Raw genomic sequence first — 13,113 nt, 5'->3', positions numbered from 1 at the left:
GGCCTGGACTCTTGAAAACCTGGAATAGGAACTTGGTTCTGGGTGCTACCTGTTGTCAAGACTGCTGGACCAAAGACCCAACGAAGGGAGTTGTTATGTAAAGGGCTCATTGCCGCTAAATTAAGGGTGGCTTGAGTATTTAATCACATATGAGTCCCAAGAGCGCCACTGTTCGGACGTGCTTAGCGCAAACAACTTCACCGAAGAACCTAATAAACCTCAACTCCCTTATCGGGATATTTTCCGCCCGTGACCTTCGCGCCAGGCTTTCCTGTGTTCGGCACAGTGAATAAATCCCTTACGTCCGGCCCAGGCGCTCGATTCACTCGACTCCGGCTACAGTTTCTCGGTTCGGCGACACATGCAATCGCCTCACGCCATGCACACGCCCTCTTCGGCTCATGAACCTGTCTGGTCGGTGTTCCTGTTGCGATGAAATTCGGCCACGCGTTCCAAGAGGCCCTGAAGGCGGACAGCTATCCGCGGCACTGGGTCGAGAAGGCCGTCCCCTACCGCCAGCTTAAGAAGATCCTGGGGAGGGTCCGAGAGGAGCTCGTTGAGAATGGCTACGGCCCCGACACGCTCCACCGGCTCCTAGCCGACCACAACGCCGAATATCGCCTTGAGTCTGACGATTTTCGCCTGCTACGGCCCAAGCTAGTTGTGCGCCCACGACTTAGTGCTATATCATTAGCACAAGGAGCGGAGTCCGGGACGCCGGCAGAGCTGACTTGCTCGGCACCGGATGGCGCTAACCACGGGCTGCTCCGACGATGCCATGATCCGGATGTGCTAGATGACGACGAATGGGTCAGGATTCCCCTAGATTCTGATGCCAGGTTTTTCAAAGTCCTCCAGACCGACGTCAGTGAACTCGATACGCTCCAGGAGCAAGAGAGGCACTCGATGCAGGGCAAAATCCACGCCCTCGGAGCCGAGATTTCGGGGCTGGCCCGGCCGCGCAGAAGCTTCGTCACCTTCTCCAAGTCGGACCTCTACCGCTGGCGCGAGATCTTCGAGCTATACCTGGCGGCCCAGGTATTCTTCTCGACAGCTGAGGCCTCGGGGGGTTTGCAGGGCAGCGCGAAGGCGCGGAAGCAGCTTGTCTGGTTCCAGGACGAGGTGGCCAAGCGGCAACTCCTGCAAAAGTTCAAGGTCCAGTCCAGCGCAACCGCGTACGCGAGCTTCCTGGCTCTGAATGCGACGCTGCTGCAGAATCTCCAGTTTCAAGAGTTGAACCAGACCGCCATCACCAAGATTATCAAGAGTATGATTGACCTTCCATTCCCCCTTTCTCTGTTCAGCCCCTTAATTCATCTACTAACCTGGTGGAACCAGAATTCGACAAGCAAACTTCGCTCGGTGTAAAGACGACCTTTCCAAAGCTCATGTACTCGGCCCAGTTTATCTCGGAGAGTATCTCCAAGGACATTTGCGCCCAGCTCGCGCGCGAGGTGGTCAGTCTTGTTCCGCAAGTCGTGGACTTCAGCTGCTCTATATGTGAGTGTACCCTCTTTAAACACCAACCAACGCAGCACGACCCGCTGTGGGCTGACGCTCTTTGCTCCAACCCACAAGGCCTCTCAATATGTTGGCTGCCCGTCCGACTAGACTGCGACCACCTTTTCTGCATCCGGTGCATGATCAAGATGCAGCATGCGAACAAGCGGTATTGCCCGTTGTGCCGCGCCGACGTAGTTCAGCGCGCCAACGAGAGTAAGTTTTTACCGTTACTCCGCATCGTCTCTCTCTTCCTCCTGACTGAACGCTTTGTGTTGACTACGTCTAGATCATATCGACAATAACCTAGTGCGCTTCCTCGAGAAGTGGTTTCCCAAAGAGACCAGAGAAAAGCAGGTGTACAACGAACTCGAACGTCGCAAGGAGTTGTTGGGTGAAGCTTACGTGGATAATACGACGGATGGGTGCGTGGTGATGTAAGTTCTATGGCATGAGAGCGAACGAATGGACGGGCCGATGGATGGATGGATGGATGGACGCGCTCCGAGTTACGGATCTCCCCGACTGTGCACAAATAGGAGGAAACACCCAGAAACGAATAATGATACCTCGTATAGTAACTTGATAATCCTCAGCAACAATCCCGAAGCTACTCCGACTTGCCACTACCTTTCTCGGCCATACTGAGTGCATCCGTGAACACGCTTACGATGTGCTCCGTCTCCTCCAGGCCGACGCTGATTCGGATCAAGTCACGGTCGACACCAAACTCCTCAGCCCAGTCAAGTTCCTGGTAGTGAGCCAGTAGCACATAGGGCGAGGTGAGGGTAAAGTTGGTGCCCAGACTCGGCCCCTTGGCCGTGTCGACAGCGTCGTAAAATGCCACAGCATGCTCGCGGCGGTGGAAAACCACCGACAGCAAACCGCCGTATCCCGCGCCCGGCACTTTGCATGTCTCGTAGTTGGCCCTTGATTCGTTGCATTTCGGGTAGAAGACAGCTCGAATCAGGGGGCTATTCAGGAACACGTCGCAGATAGCCTCGGCGTTGGTGTTGATCCTGTCGATGCGTGACGCAAAATCGCGGCTATTTCGTTCCATGAACATGACGTCCTCGGGCCAGTACGTGTCTTCATACTCTGCTTGCGCAAACTCCTTTAGCACCTTGTAGTAGCGGCCGTTGGGGTTGAAGATGGCACTGCCGCCCATGACATTGCAATCGCCCGAGAAGATCTTGGTCAGGCTGCTGACAACAACGTCGGCGAACGGCAGTACATTGATGTTGGCAAAGGTGCCGATTGTCTCGTCCACCACCACGGCGAAGTCGTGCCGGTCCGCCAGCTGCCGGATGCGCATCATGTTCGGGCATGTCAGCAGGGGGTTGCCTGGGAACTCACAGAAGAGGGCGAGGAATCGCTCGCCGCCTTCGAGACGCTTCTCTAGATCATCGAGGTCCGATTCCGATCCGTGCCCGTAGAAGACGGCGCCCGGTCCAAACTTTTGCAGGATCTTGAGCGTGTCAACGTACGGAAAACCAAAATTGATGCTCTTCAAATTGCCGCGGGCACCGAGCAGTGCGCGGTGGGTGTTGAAGATGGCGCTCATGCCACATGGGAACAGATGGATGTCCTCCTCCTGGAGGTTTACGATGCCCCGTGTGTTTGACTCCATCTCGCTGTCCGGGAGGGGCGTCGTGCTGAGTTCACGGTCGCTCCGCAGCGCGCCGGCAATCCGCCTTTTGATGGCCGACTTGGCAGGTTGGACAAAGGAGACGTCCAGATTCCTGCCGAAGCGCTCCTCTAAGTATCGCGACGTCTCGTGGATGTCGGGCCCAATACCTGAGTCTCTGCCCGGGCTGATCTTTGGCGTTGATGAGGGCGTCACTTTGGGTGTGTCGAATGATGACAGTCGCTGGTAGCGCCTGGGACCCCTACACGGCTTTGGGCTGGCGGGGGTTGGACTCGCAGGGACCGAGTTCTTCGTCCCATCGTCTAGGCGGAGCAGGCCCTCCTTGAGCAGGGTATGGCAGAACTCGGCCCGGCGGCTGGAGGCGCCATCGCCCGTGTGTTGCCAATACTGCTTCACGAGCGGGAAGGCCTCCTGTGGGAAAAGCACGGCAGAGATGGCGGGGGACAGGGACGCTAGGGCTTCAGTAGCTGGTTTCGTCGTGTCAAGGACAAGGTGGACAGTGTCAAGCAAGTCTGCAACTGCGGGAGGAGCACGGGCCTTAACAAAGTCGACGCACCGCGCAGCGATTTGGCGGGTCGGGAAAAGCAGAGCCTTGAAGTCCTTGATCCCATACCTCGCCACAATGTCATTGGCCAGGCCCTGGATGCTCTTGTGAATGAAGAAGCTGTCATGAGTGTTAGTTGCCGAGCAGCTTCGATAGAGTTGACATAAAACATAGCTCACCGAGGATACCCGGTTGACATGCGGCCAATTACCCAATCCGCGCCCTCTTCGTAGCCAATGTTCGCTTTCCATGTCGGTAGCGATACGCTCACGGCCTGGGAAGCCAGGTGTTAGTCATGGCACTAGAGGTGTATGGGGCAAGGACATCCGATTCTACGCGAGGGGAGAGGAGTAGAAGGGTAGTAGTCACTTACATGGGCTGTATCCGGGGGGATGGACTCCCCGATGTCGAAATTAGGCATTGGATGGGGTCGACGTGTAGAGATGCGGTCTTAGCTTTCGACTCACACTGGTCTCTCCTCTTGTGTGTGCTCTATAAGGCGTGATGACGCTGGCGTACTCCGCAAATTCAGGAATTGGCTGAAACTCTCGGCTGGAAATGCAAAAGAGCTGGCAATGGTTGGCTGGCTAGGCCGCCGCAGGATTCCAGGGCACGCTGGTTTCCGTGTGTCGTCTTGTCCCGGCACGCACGTCTTGACTGGGTTACCGCCACATACTGTATTCGGGGAGGGGGCAGAGAGTGGGTTGAACCGAGATGTCGAAGGAGGACATTCCGACCATCGGAGGCAAAAAAATCGCTTGTGGAAAATTGGAGTTAACTTCTGTGGTTACCTACCAACGCGATATTGGTGCAAAACATGGGCAACCGCACAGTTATCCTACTACACACGAACACACATACAGGCAGAAATCCATGACATATGGGCATTGTCGGTCTGATGGAAGAAGAGAGGTGCATCTGGAGTGCCAAGCATTCCTATTACGGAACACGATTGAACCTCAGCTGGAGGGGTAACAATCCCGCGCCAAGTATCCCACGTGGTGTGTGCCTAGGAAACCTCCGATTGCGCGGGGTGCATGCCGGTGAACACATTTTAATCCTCCCGGTATGTCAGACGGCTATATCCCCGCGTCCTCTGATCAGGCCCGTGTGCGCCGGAACAGGACCTTGGAGCTCCATCTCGGAAACGGTCAAGGGCGGGAGCCCAACCAGTCAGAAAGTCGGCCCTCTACATCTATTGCTTTTCGCAGTTCTCCCTATGTTCCCACGAAATTCGGAGCTGTTGGAATGCCATGGCAGATGCTTGGATGGATTTCGTCGTAAAAGAGTTTAAAGACATATATGGCGTATATATACATAACACAGCCGTCTTCCGTGCCACCAGAGATTCGTAGCTATCATGCAACCCAATACCCATCCATTAACCATGTCACTTTCCTCCTCATAAGACGTCAACCCAGCCAGTAGCTTTCACCCAGGGAAGAACAGGCCCGACCAATTCTCAACCATCCCGAGACCCGTGCACCTCCTAGATCCCATTACTTGATGATATGCCCACTCACCAAGTGCCAACCATAAAAAACAAACCAAAAAAATAAAAAAAAATAAAACGAAATGGATCACAGATCGCTCTGTCATAAACCAGATCTCTTACCGCTCGTTCACCTCAACCCCCAAGCGAATCGTCCCCGTTGACCGTTGCTCCTTGCCAAACAAACCTATCATCGTGCACAGTTCACCACAAGCAAACCCAGAAATTCCCCTCAACTCCGGCACTCCTATCAGTACCGCGACCGCCCAGCCCTCCGACTGCCTACACAGCTGATACTGTCACTGGGCGCCAAACTATCCGCATCATCATCATCGACGTCATCGTCGTCATAGACAACGACCTCGTCCTCATCCCACCGCGCATGGCTGCTGCCAGCCCCGCTCCCCGGCAGCGGGACGTGCCGCGCAGAGAAATACGTGCCCGGCCGGCTCTCCGGCAGGGGGATGTCCCGCGCCGATAGGTACGTCGGCGCTCTGCTGTCGGGAAGCGGCACGTTGCGCGGGGATATGTAGCTGCCCTCTCGGCTTGTGTACACCCGGGGGCTTTCGCGGACCTTGTAGGTTGTCGTCGTCGTCGTCACGCGGGTGGTGGTTGGCCTTGAGTGCGACAGGTACGACGTCGACGACGGCGTGAGGGGTTCGGCCGGGGATGGTGTGGCGCGGAGGGTGCTGTTGGATCGGTGGCTTCTGGCTGAGACATAGCTGTCTCGGTCCGGGGTGTCGTACGTGTAGCTGCGTTGGACGAGCGGGGGGTGTCTTGAGCTGCGCGAGCTCGTATAGCTGCGGTGTTCGGGCTCCAGGGCAGGGTAGGGGTCCCTGTTGCTGGCGGCTTCGCTGCGGGTGCGTGTAGAGGTCCGCGGTCTGGAGGAGGCGTAGCGGCCCCGGGAATCCTCGTAGATGTCGTCCACCTCCCTACTCCGTGGCGAGCTGACCTGGCTGTACCGCGCAATATACTCGGGAGGAGGGCGACGGTAGTCAGAGATGGGCGGATAGTCGTCTAGGTAGCGCACCTTCTCGACAGCCCGCTCCACGTCGACGTAACGGGGCTTGCGGTCTGAGTACGAGTCGTACTTCTCCGGGTAGGTGGATCGGCGCGTGAAGGACGGCATGTCGTACTCCTGGCGTGGAGCGCGGCCCCGGTCGCTCTTGACCATGTTGTACGTGAAGGCTGCGCCGGCAGCAACACCAAGGAGAGTACCGACGACGGCGCCGGCGCTTAGGCCGTTGGAATTCTCTCTGGCAGACGCTGCGGGTTCGTAGACGGAGGATCCAGCGGTTGTGACACTCCGTCTAAGAGCGGGATACCGCTGGTCGTCGTCGTCCTCGGGATACGATGCGTGTGAGCGGCGGGGGCCGGCGCGGGCGGACCCACTGGATGCGGAACTGGGGCCGGCGTAGGACGGGAGTGACGAGGTCGCAACGTCGTAGTTCCAACCTAGGATACGGCTTGCCTCGTCGCTAGTTGACTTGGTAAGGCGCACCGTTGAGCCGTTGTAGTGCGAGGGATATTCGGGAGGCGGGCGGTAGACAATTTCCATCATGTTGCCGTCAAAGTCAATTATAGTTACCCGAGTCCCGCCACTGCTCGTGCCTGTCCGGTTGGCGGACACGCCACTGGCCGCAGTGTACGTCTCGGTCGGGTGGCGCAGCCGCGAGTCCCGAACGCTGGGATTGGCCCGTAGTGCAAACTCGTAGGCGTCGTCGGCCGCGGCCGCCGAAGGAGCGCTGAGCACAATGCGGGAAGCTTTCAGGGGACGGCCTCTGCTGGCGACCACCTGTCGGATCTGAAAAACTGGGGTAGTTCGTAAAGAATCTCCGTAGGTGATGGACGGGAATGGGCCGTCCTCAGTCGACAGGTAACGCAACCCAAGAGGCTGAATGACGGCCAAATAGAAGGACGAAGACGAGGGGAGGTGCTCGACCTCCAGAAACGGGAGCATTAGTACGATATAAGCCCGGGTTTGCCAAAGAGAGGCGTAGCCTTGGGCAGGGGGAAAGCAGTGCGGTCGCGCTACACGGGTTCGGGTGTGATGGGCCCGGAAGAGTCGAGGCAAGAGCCTGAAGAGCCTTGAGGAAAGTCAAGCGCAGTGTGGCGTGACGAGGCGGGCGGGCAGGGGTATTCTTGTGAGCTGAGGACCAAGCAAGCGGCGCCACGAGGGCCAAGGAAAACAAAGCCCAACTTTAACGTGTGGGTGCCGTCCCTTTACGGCCGCCGAGGGGAAAGAGAAGGAAAGTTCTCGCTGGGCGCGTTTGCAGAATGTTTGGCTGGGCCGCTCGTTCGCCTGATACCAGAAACAAGGAAACGCCGGTTCCGTTGCCCGCCTCAGGTAAGGTAGATATGCAACGTCTTTAGGGCCAGTTGGATCCCAGTGTTCGGGGCACCTTGGAAGACGCAAGAAGCGACTTGTGCAACAAAAGGCCAAGGGGAAATATGGGGAAAGGGGTAGCAGGCCGTTTGAGTGCGTCCCAACCTCCAGGCAGAGAACGGTGGTGCCCAACCTGGAAGCCCAGGCTATTGATACCCTGGGCCCCGCAGCAATCCAAATCCAAATCGTCCATCGCAGCGATGCAGAGCACCTGACAAGGCGCTCGGATGACTAGAGTACAGAGCCGATCTTGTCTGAAGTGCATCATCGTCATCATCATCATCATCATCATCATCATCAACAACAACAACAACACACCTCGGCAGTCGGCACCTGAGCTCGCGGGACTGGTCCGGGACACCAGCGTTGCAGAGGCCGCGGGAGAGGCCATCTGTGCAATGTGATCTGCAAGGATCCGTAATGGGAGAACCGGGGAGAATGTCGGGAGTCCAGCGCCTCGCCCTCGCGGGCATGGGGCTCAGCCGGCAGGCTATGGTTCCATTTCTGGGTGTCTGGGGGTGGCTCCCAATCGCTTAACAACTCCAGCTCTGCAGCATCTGCATGTCACAAAAGCTCGATCTGTGCTCAGAGCCTGAGAGCCTGCCACGTTGAAGTCGACGGCAAAATCTCAGGTCCAAACCGTCCCACTTTTTCCCTCACCTCGGTGCCGCTGGCCAATTGGTTTCAGCAGCTAAGCAGCCCTGCAACTCTCACCCGATAGAGCAGCCCGCTTTCCATGCACGTAACTCGAATGAAGCAGACTTTGGTGACCAAACCCACGGCCTCGGAAATATTAACAGGCCACTATGCCCCAGCGACGGTGACGAGAGCCGTTCACGAATTCGGGCAGGGAGGGCGGGCAAGAGGTGAAGGCGCCTGAGTTTCTTGCTAGAGCACGTATTCCTGAGATGTGATTGGTCGTACTGTTCCGAGACGTGATGGCTTGCAGGGCCGGTGCGAGGCCGCCTGCTGCGGGGCAGGTTCATCGAGGATTTGAGGACGCGATCAAGAGCGCTGTGGAACTAGCTTGCTCCGCTTCGAGTTTGAGGGCTGCTGGGGTAGGTCTCCTCCAATAGTCCTCCGTCACATCGCGAATGGCCGTTTACAAACATGCATGCATGCTCAGTAAACAGTAGATGTCGTGCAACTGACTTCAGTGTCACCTGATAATTGGATGACCTCAGAGTTGCCTTTGAACCCCCTTGGGTGTCTAAGCAACAGCCGCATGTCGTGTTTGAATGGAAGTTCACGAGCGCAACCGAGTTCTTTCTACATAGGATCTAGATAACCGCCTAACCCCAGTGCTTTCCTCCTTGATTCCTAACGATCCTCTAGGTCCACATGTCTCGTCCCGTCACTCCAGCTCAACACCAAACCGTTCTTGCCCTTCCCACGCTCACGCAGCCTCCGAGTACCCGAGTCCAAAGGATTCATTGTCGATGGTCAAAGATTGAGGTAGTGGTTGGTTAGTAGTATCGTCAAACAATGAAAGAAGAGAAAAGACACTCCAAAGGGAAAAGCAGAAAGAAAAGGAAATTAAGGAAAGGGGAAGGCGTGGACCAAGTTGAAGTGGCACCGCGCAGACGACGAAAGCGTCTTGGGATCCGTTGTTGAATGCCCTATGTTTTGGTTGCAAAAACACCGACAGCTCAAGCACAGAGGTCCCAAGTTCCGGAAGACAATGGCCGTTAGCCGCGATGTTGTATCACGCAACAGACCAAAGCAACCGCAGCTCCTCACATAAACAGAGAGAGGCTGACAGATCTTTCCATCTAATCCCCTTTCCTTTCCGACACAGGGAGTCGGCCCGCCGGTAGGAGCAGCCTTGTCGCAAAATGACAGTGGCGCGCGCCGCTACCGACTACAGGATATCCCAGGCATCCTCAGCGGCGTGACAGAACTTGCTACAGGCAACGCTCGCCGATAAGCTGTAGTTGCTGATCGAGATCTTTTCGTCCACGTAAGCGTCAGCGAAGTTGTCCGGACCCTTTGCCATGGCGCCGACAAAGACGCAGATGCTCTCGTTGGGGCCGAGCGTGTCAACGTAGTCGCGCACCCGCACAAGCGGAGCGTCGAAGCTGAGCGTGATCTTCCGGCAGTTGGGCGGTAAGTGGTCGGTGATGGGGTTCTGGATCACTTTCAAGAGCTTCTCCTGCGAATTGGCGCCCTTGATGGAGAGGCGGTGGAGGAGCTGGACCATCAGACCGGCGAACCGCTTGAATGTCCGCGGGATACGGACCGAGGGGGAGACCTCAATAAGCACCCCCTTTGCCGTCTGGATATAAATCTGCAGCCTTCCAGCCTTGTTGACCGGCGAGTCGAGAAGGGTGAGCAGGCACTGCGATAACAAACCCTGTTAGCAGTGGCACCGCGAGTGCCCGAGGCAGTGTCGGTCCATCCAAACCTGATGTGTGATATCCGGCCGCGCGTCGCTGATGTCCCGGTTCATTTTGCGCATGACGCCAATGTGCTCGTCGCTGTTGAGAAGCGAGTACTTCTCCTCCCTCTGCACACCCATGCGGCTAGGTCCTCCGTGCGATGCCTTGTAGGTTTCAAGGCTGGCATTAGACAGCACGACGATGAGTCGCTTTGTGTCCTTGTCAGTCGGTGGGATAGGCATATGCTGTTCGGCGACGAGCTGGGGCAGCGCCGGAGGGGGGAGCGATTGGGTTCCTGCCATTGGGTCGCAAAAGTCAGAGGACTACTGGCCAAGACGGTTGTTGAAAGCTTCTTGGGCTGTAGTCTGCAGCGTGTTTGCAAAAACTTATCAGGTGGTTCAACGGTGAAAAACCCAGCCACGATAGCTAATTCGAGAGCCGCCCATTTCAGCTTTGTTGGGAAGCGCTTGGGTTGGTTTTCAACGAAGGCGCCGAATGTGGGGGTTCCGTGACCAGACGGGAAAAATTTCCCCTCCAAAACTTTCCACTGGTGAGGTGGCTTGTGCTGACCCAGAATGTTCCACCAAACACAAGGGGAAAACGAGACATGTCCCTAACCAAAGAAAACCAGCAAGTTGTTGGAGAGACATTTGAATAGATTTCCCAGCTGCGCATGCGCTTGACAGGTAACATGGATTCCACCATCTTAACAAAGACGACAGCCGGGGAAAAGGGAGTAGTCTGCAGTCTTGCAACTTACTGGGCCGCTTGCCTGCCCGATATTCTGGTGAAGAGGACATATTGTAGCAGGGCTCGTATTAGGAGTGAATGTCGGTAGCGTTTCCGCGAGGAGGTTCACTCGGTGGATTTCTAGAGAGCCTTTGGGTGAGCAATGGGCAAGAGACAGGGTTGGTGAGTTTCGGGAAACTTTTCGCGGAACAAGCGGTGAGATCAGAGGGGAGGGATTGTGGTTTAAAGAAAAAGAACGACAAAGACCCAGCCCCTTCCTTCGGGTAATTTTTTTCGGTTACTGGCTTACCTCTCCGGACCAGAGTTTCTCTGCGGTTACGGAGCCCTGGCTTCGGGCTCCGAACCTGATGCAACCGGAGCGAGTCCCTGACTTTTCCGACCCTACAACGCCGAACCAGCTTCGGAACCCGATTTTACTTAGTGCGGGCTCTTTTCCATTTTGAGTTCATGTATTCGCGCCCCATGAGCCCGCCATGCAATGGAAGCCAGGAGACGGAAATCCTTTTAACCCGGAACGTTTCGCCAATATATGATTTCCTCTGACTTCTTATCCTTTGTATTTATTAATTATTCAAGGAGGTCTTACGAGTGTTTCGCCGTGCTAATAACCTGGAAGCCTCTCCGGTTGCTGAAGAATTATTGGTTGGCCTTCATAAGATATTCCCCTTATGTACCCAGGGTCACGTCCATCAGGATTCTGCAGGCGCGGGCGATCCGGCCACTCTCAAGTGATGGTTGAGGGCAGGCATGCTTAACGGCTGCGCTGATGAAAAATATACCTGACCTGACTCGTCTGACCGTGTAAGCAATAGATCATGGGACTTGCGGGGGATTTGTTGTCAAGACGCGGCGAGGGGTTCTTGTGCAACATTCGGTGAACACGATGATGACAAGAGAGGAAACGACAACGGGCTGAACCAGAGTAACACAAATCTGACTGGGATGAGCTCTACTAGAAGGTTCCCGAATTTGAAGTGTTATCATAGTGAGAGTGAATTGCCCAGGTGAGGTGCCATGTACTGGTGCTGACGGGTGCTGCCAGGGGAAGATTCGATCCCTTTCCAAGCCGGCAGAATCCTGATATTTGCAACCAAACAGCGACGTGAATTGTACCTATCAATCCCCACCTGTTAGCGGCCCGGCTTGACTGTGCCGCACTTACCTTCGGAAGTTACACCATCGGGAGCCGTCGTCCAGGAGCCCGTACGCCAGCGCAGCCGAATGATGCGAAGCGTTTGGTTGATGTCACCCCTTGTTCACTACCAGTCGTGGACGACACATACTGCGGTAGTCAACGTAGGTATCTAGTCATATTGTATGCAATTCTAGCCGTTTGTTCTCAAAAATTCACGGGAAGTTCTCGGAGTGAATTGACGGCGTCCAAAGCCCAAGAGAGGGTATCATGATGATACGAGGCAGCTCTGTCAGCCTCATCCGCTGAGCTGTGCTGTATACTCCCTCCGGATGGAAAATCCTAGCGCATCCAGCGGCAACTATTCTGGGTAGTGTATTTATGGGATGGTTGTGACGGCTCGCCCCGCTATGAATGGTTCGTGGACTTCGTGCTTTTCATTAAACCTCACGATAACCGTCTACGCTCATTGATGAATGAACTGTAGTTCCCTCTACTTACTCACGAACGGCTGCACGGCCACACATTTTTGTTGATCTAATTGAACCAGCTCCTCTTGAACACATCCTGTGCCTACTCCGACTTCACGAGCCTGTCTGATGTTTCTGTTGGGCTGACCGCAGCCGCCTCTTATATCTGATTGCACTAATGTCGCTCCCTACTCTGGTATTACTTTGTGTGGGTAGGAGGAAACAGCAGGGAACTGTAAACAAACTTTGACGTGATTCAGTTTCGCTCGTCCACGGATGGATTAGCGCTGACACGTTTGCAAGCACCTAATCTTAAGTGGAGGCAAAGGTAGAGGGCGATAAAGGTAAGGACAATAATAATACAAGGAGGTAAGGAAGGGGAAGTGAAAAGAGAAGCTCAAACACAACGGCAATAGAAAGAATACCGGCCAACAACAACAGCGGCAACAACTGGGGTGGGAATGATCTCCTAGGGAAGAGACGCTGGATGAGACTTCTGTGGTCTCAAGTATAGTGCTTGTGCATCGTGGCCAACAAAAGGATAAGAGAAGGGAAATGGAACGTAAAGGGGGTGAAAACACCAGTAACCTCCATCTGTCTCGCTACTGCTCTTGGGTAAGTTACCTGGACTATTAGGTCGTTAGAGAGAGAGGAATGAGAGCTTCGCTCGGCTAATGCCTCGATACTTGTTTCCTGCATCCATCCAGTATGGCACTAGAGTTGTACGTCACAAATATGTGCGAGCATTTAGCGGCAGCATGTCCTGTACGACGGACATCTTTGGGAAAATGGGAATGACGAGGTAAAGTGACA

General features: G+C 55.3%; 4 protein-coding genes across 4 annotated transcripts; 1 reads left to right on the top strand and 3 right to left on the bottom strand.

The window, feature by feature from the left end:
• Positions 1-432: 432 nt before the first annotated feature.
• On the top strand, positions 433-1,941 carry MFIFM68171_07514 (SPX domain-containing protein; the record flags this gene model as incomplete). Its single annotated transcript, XM_071062934.1, has 4 exons — positions 433-1,267; positions 1,339-1,500; positions 1,579-1,716; positions 1,790-1,941. The coding sequence occupies 4 exons, from the start codon at positions 433-435 to the stop codon at positions 1,939-1,941; spliced, it is 1,287 nt and encodes a 428-aa protein (XP_070919035.1).
• A 169-nt stretch (positions 1,942-2,110) lies between these two features.
• STR2 (Cystathionine gamma-synthase) lies at positions 2,111-4,113 on the bottom strand (the record flags this gene model as incomplete). The annotated part of the gene is made up of 3 exons (XM_071062933.1): positions 2,111-3,812; positions 3,872-3,966; positions 4,066-4,113. 3 exons carry the CDS (start codon positions 4,111-4,113, stop codon positions 2,111-2,113), a joined length of 1,845 nt encoding a protein of 614 aa, XP_070919034.1.
• A 1,321-nt stretch (positions 4,114-5,434) lies between these two features.
• MFIFM68171_07512 (VOC domain-containing protein) lies at positions 5,435-7,144 on the bottom strand (the record flags this gene model as incomplete). The annotated part of the gene is made up of 1 exon (XM_071062932.1): positions 5,435-7,144. The coding sequence occupies one exon, from the start codon at positions 7,142-7,144 to the stop codon at positions 5,435-5,437; it is 1,710 nt and encodes a 569-aa protein (XP_070919033.1).
• Positions 7,145-9,431: 2,287 nt separating this feature from the next.
• Positions 9,432-10,748, bottom strand: NEP1 (18S rRNA pseudouridine methyltransferase; the record flags this gene model as incomplete). Its single annotated transcript, XM_071062931.1, has 3 exons — positions 9,432-9,908; positions 9,975-10,243; positions 10,709-10,748. 3 exons carry the CDS (start codon positions 10,746-10,748, stop codon positions 9,432-9,434), a joined length of 786 nt encoding a protein of 261 aa, XP_070919032.1.
• Between the last annotated feature and the right edge of the window lie 2,365 nt (positions 10,749-13,113).

The sequence above is a fragment of the Madurella fahalii genome, assembly GCF_045866475.1.
Source record: "Madurella fahalii IFM 68171 DNA, scaffold_4, whole genome shotgun sequence".
Classification (NCBI taxonomy): domain Eukaryota; kingdom Fungi; phylum Ascomycota; class Sordariomycetes; order Sordariales; genus Madurella; species Madurella fahalii.
The sequence above is the reverse complement of the archived record's forward strand: the minus strand, read 5'-3'. Positions and strand labels throughout refer to the sequence as shown.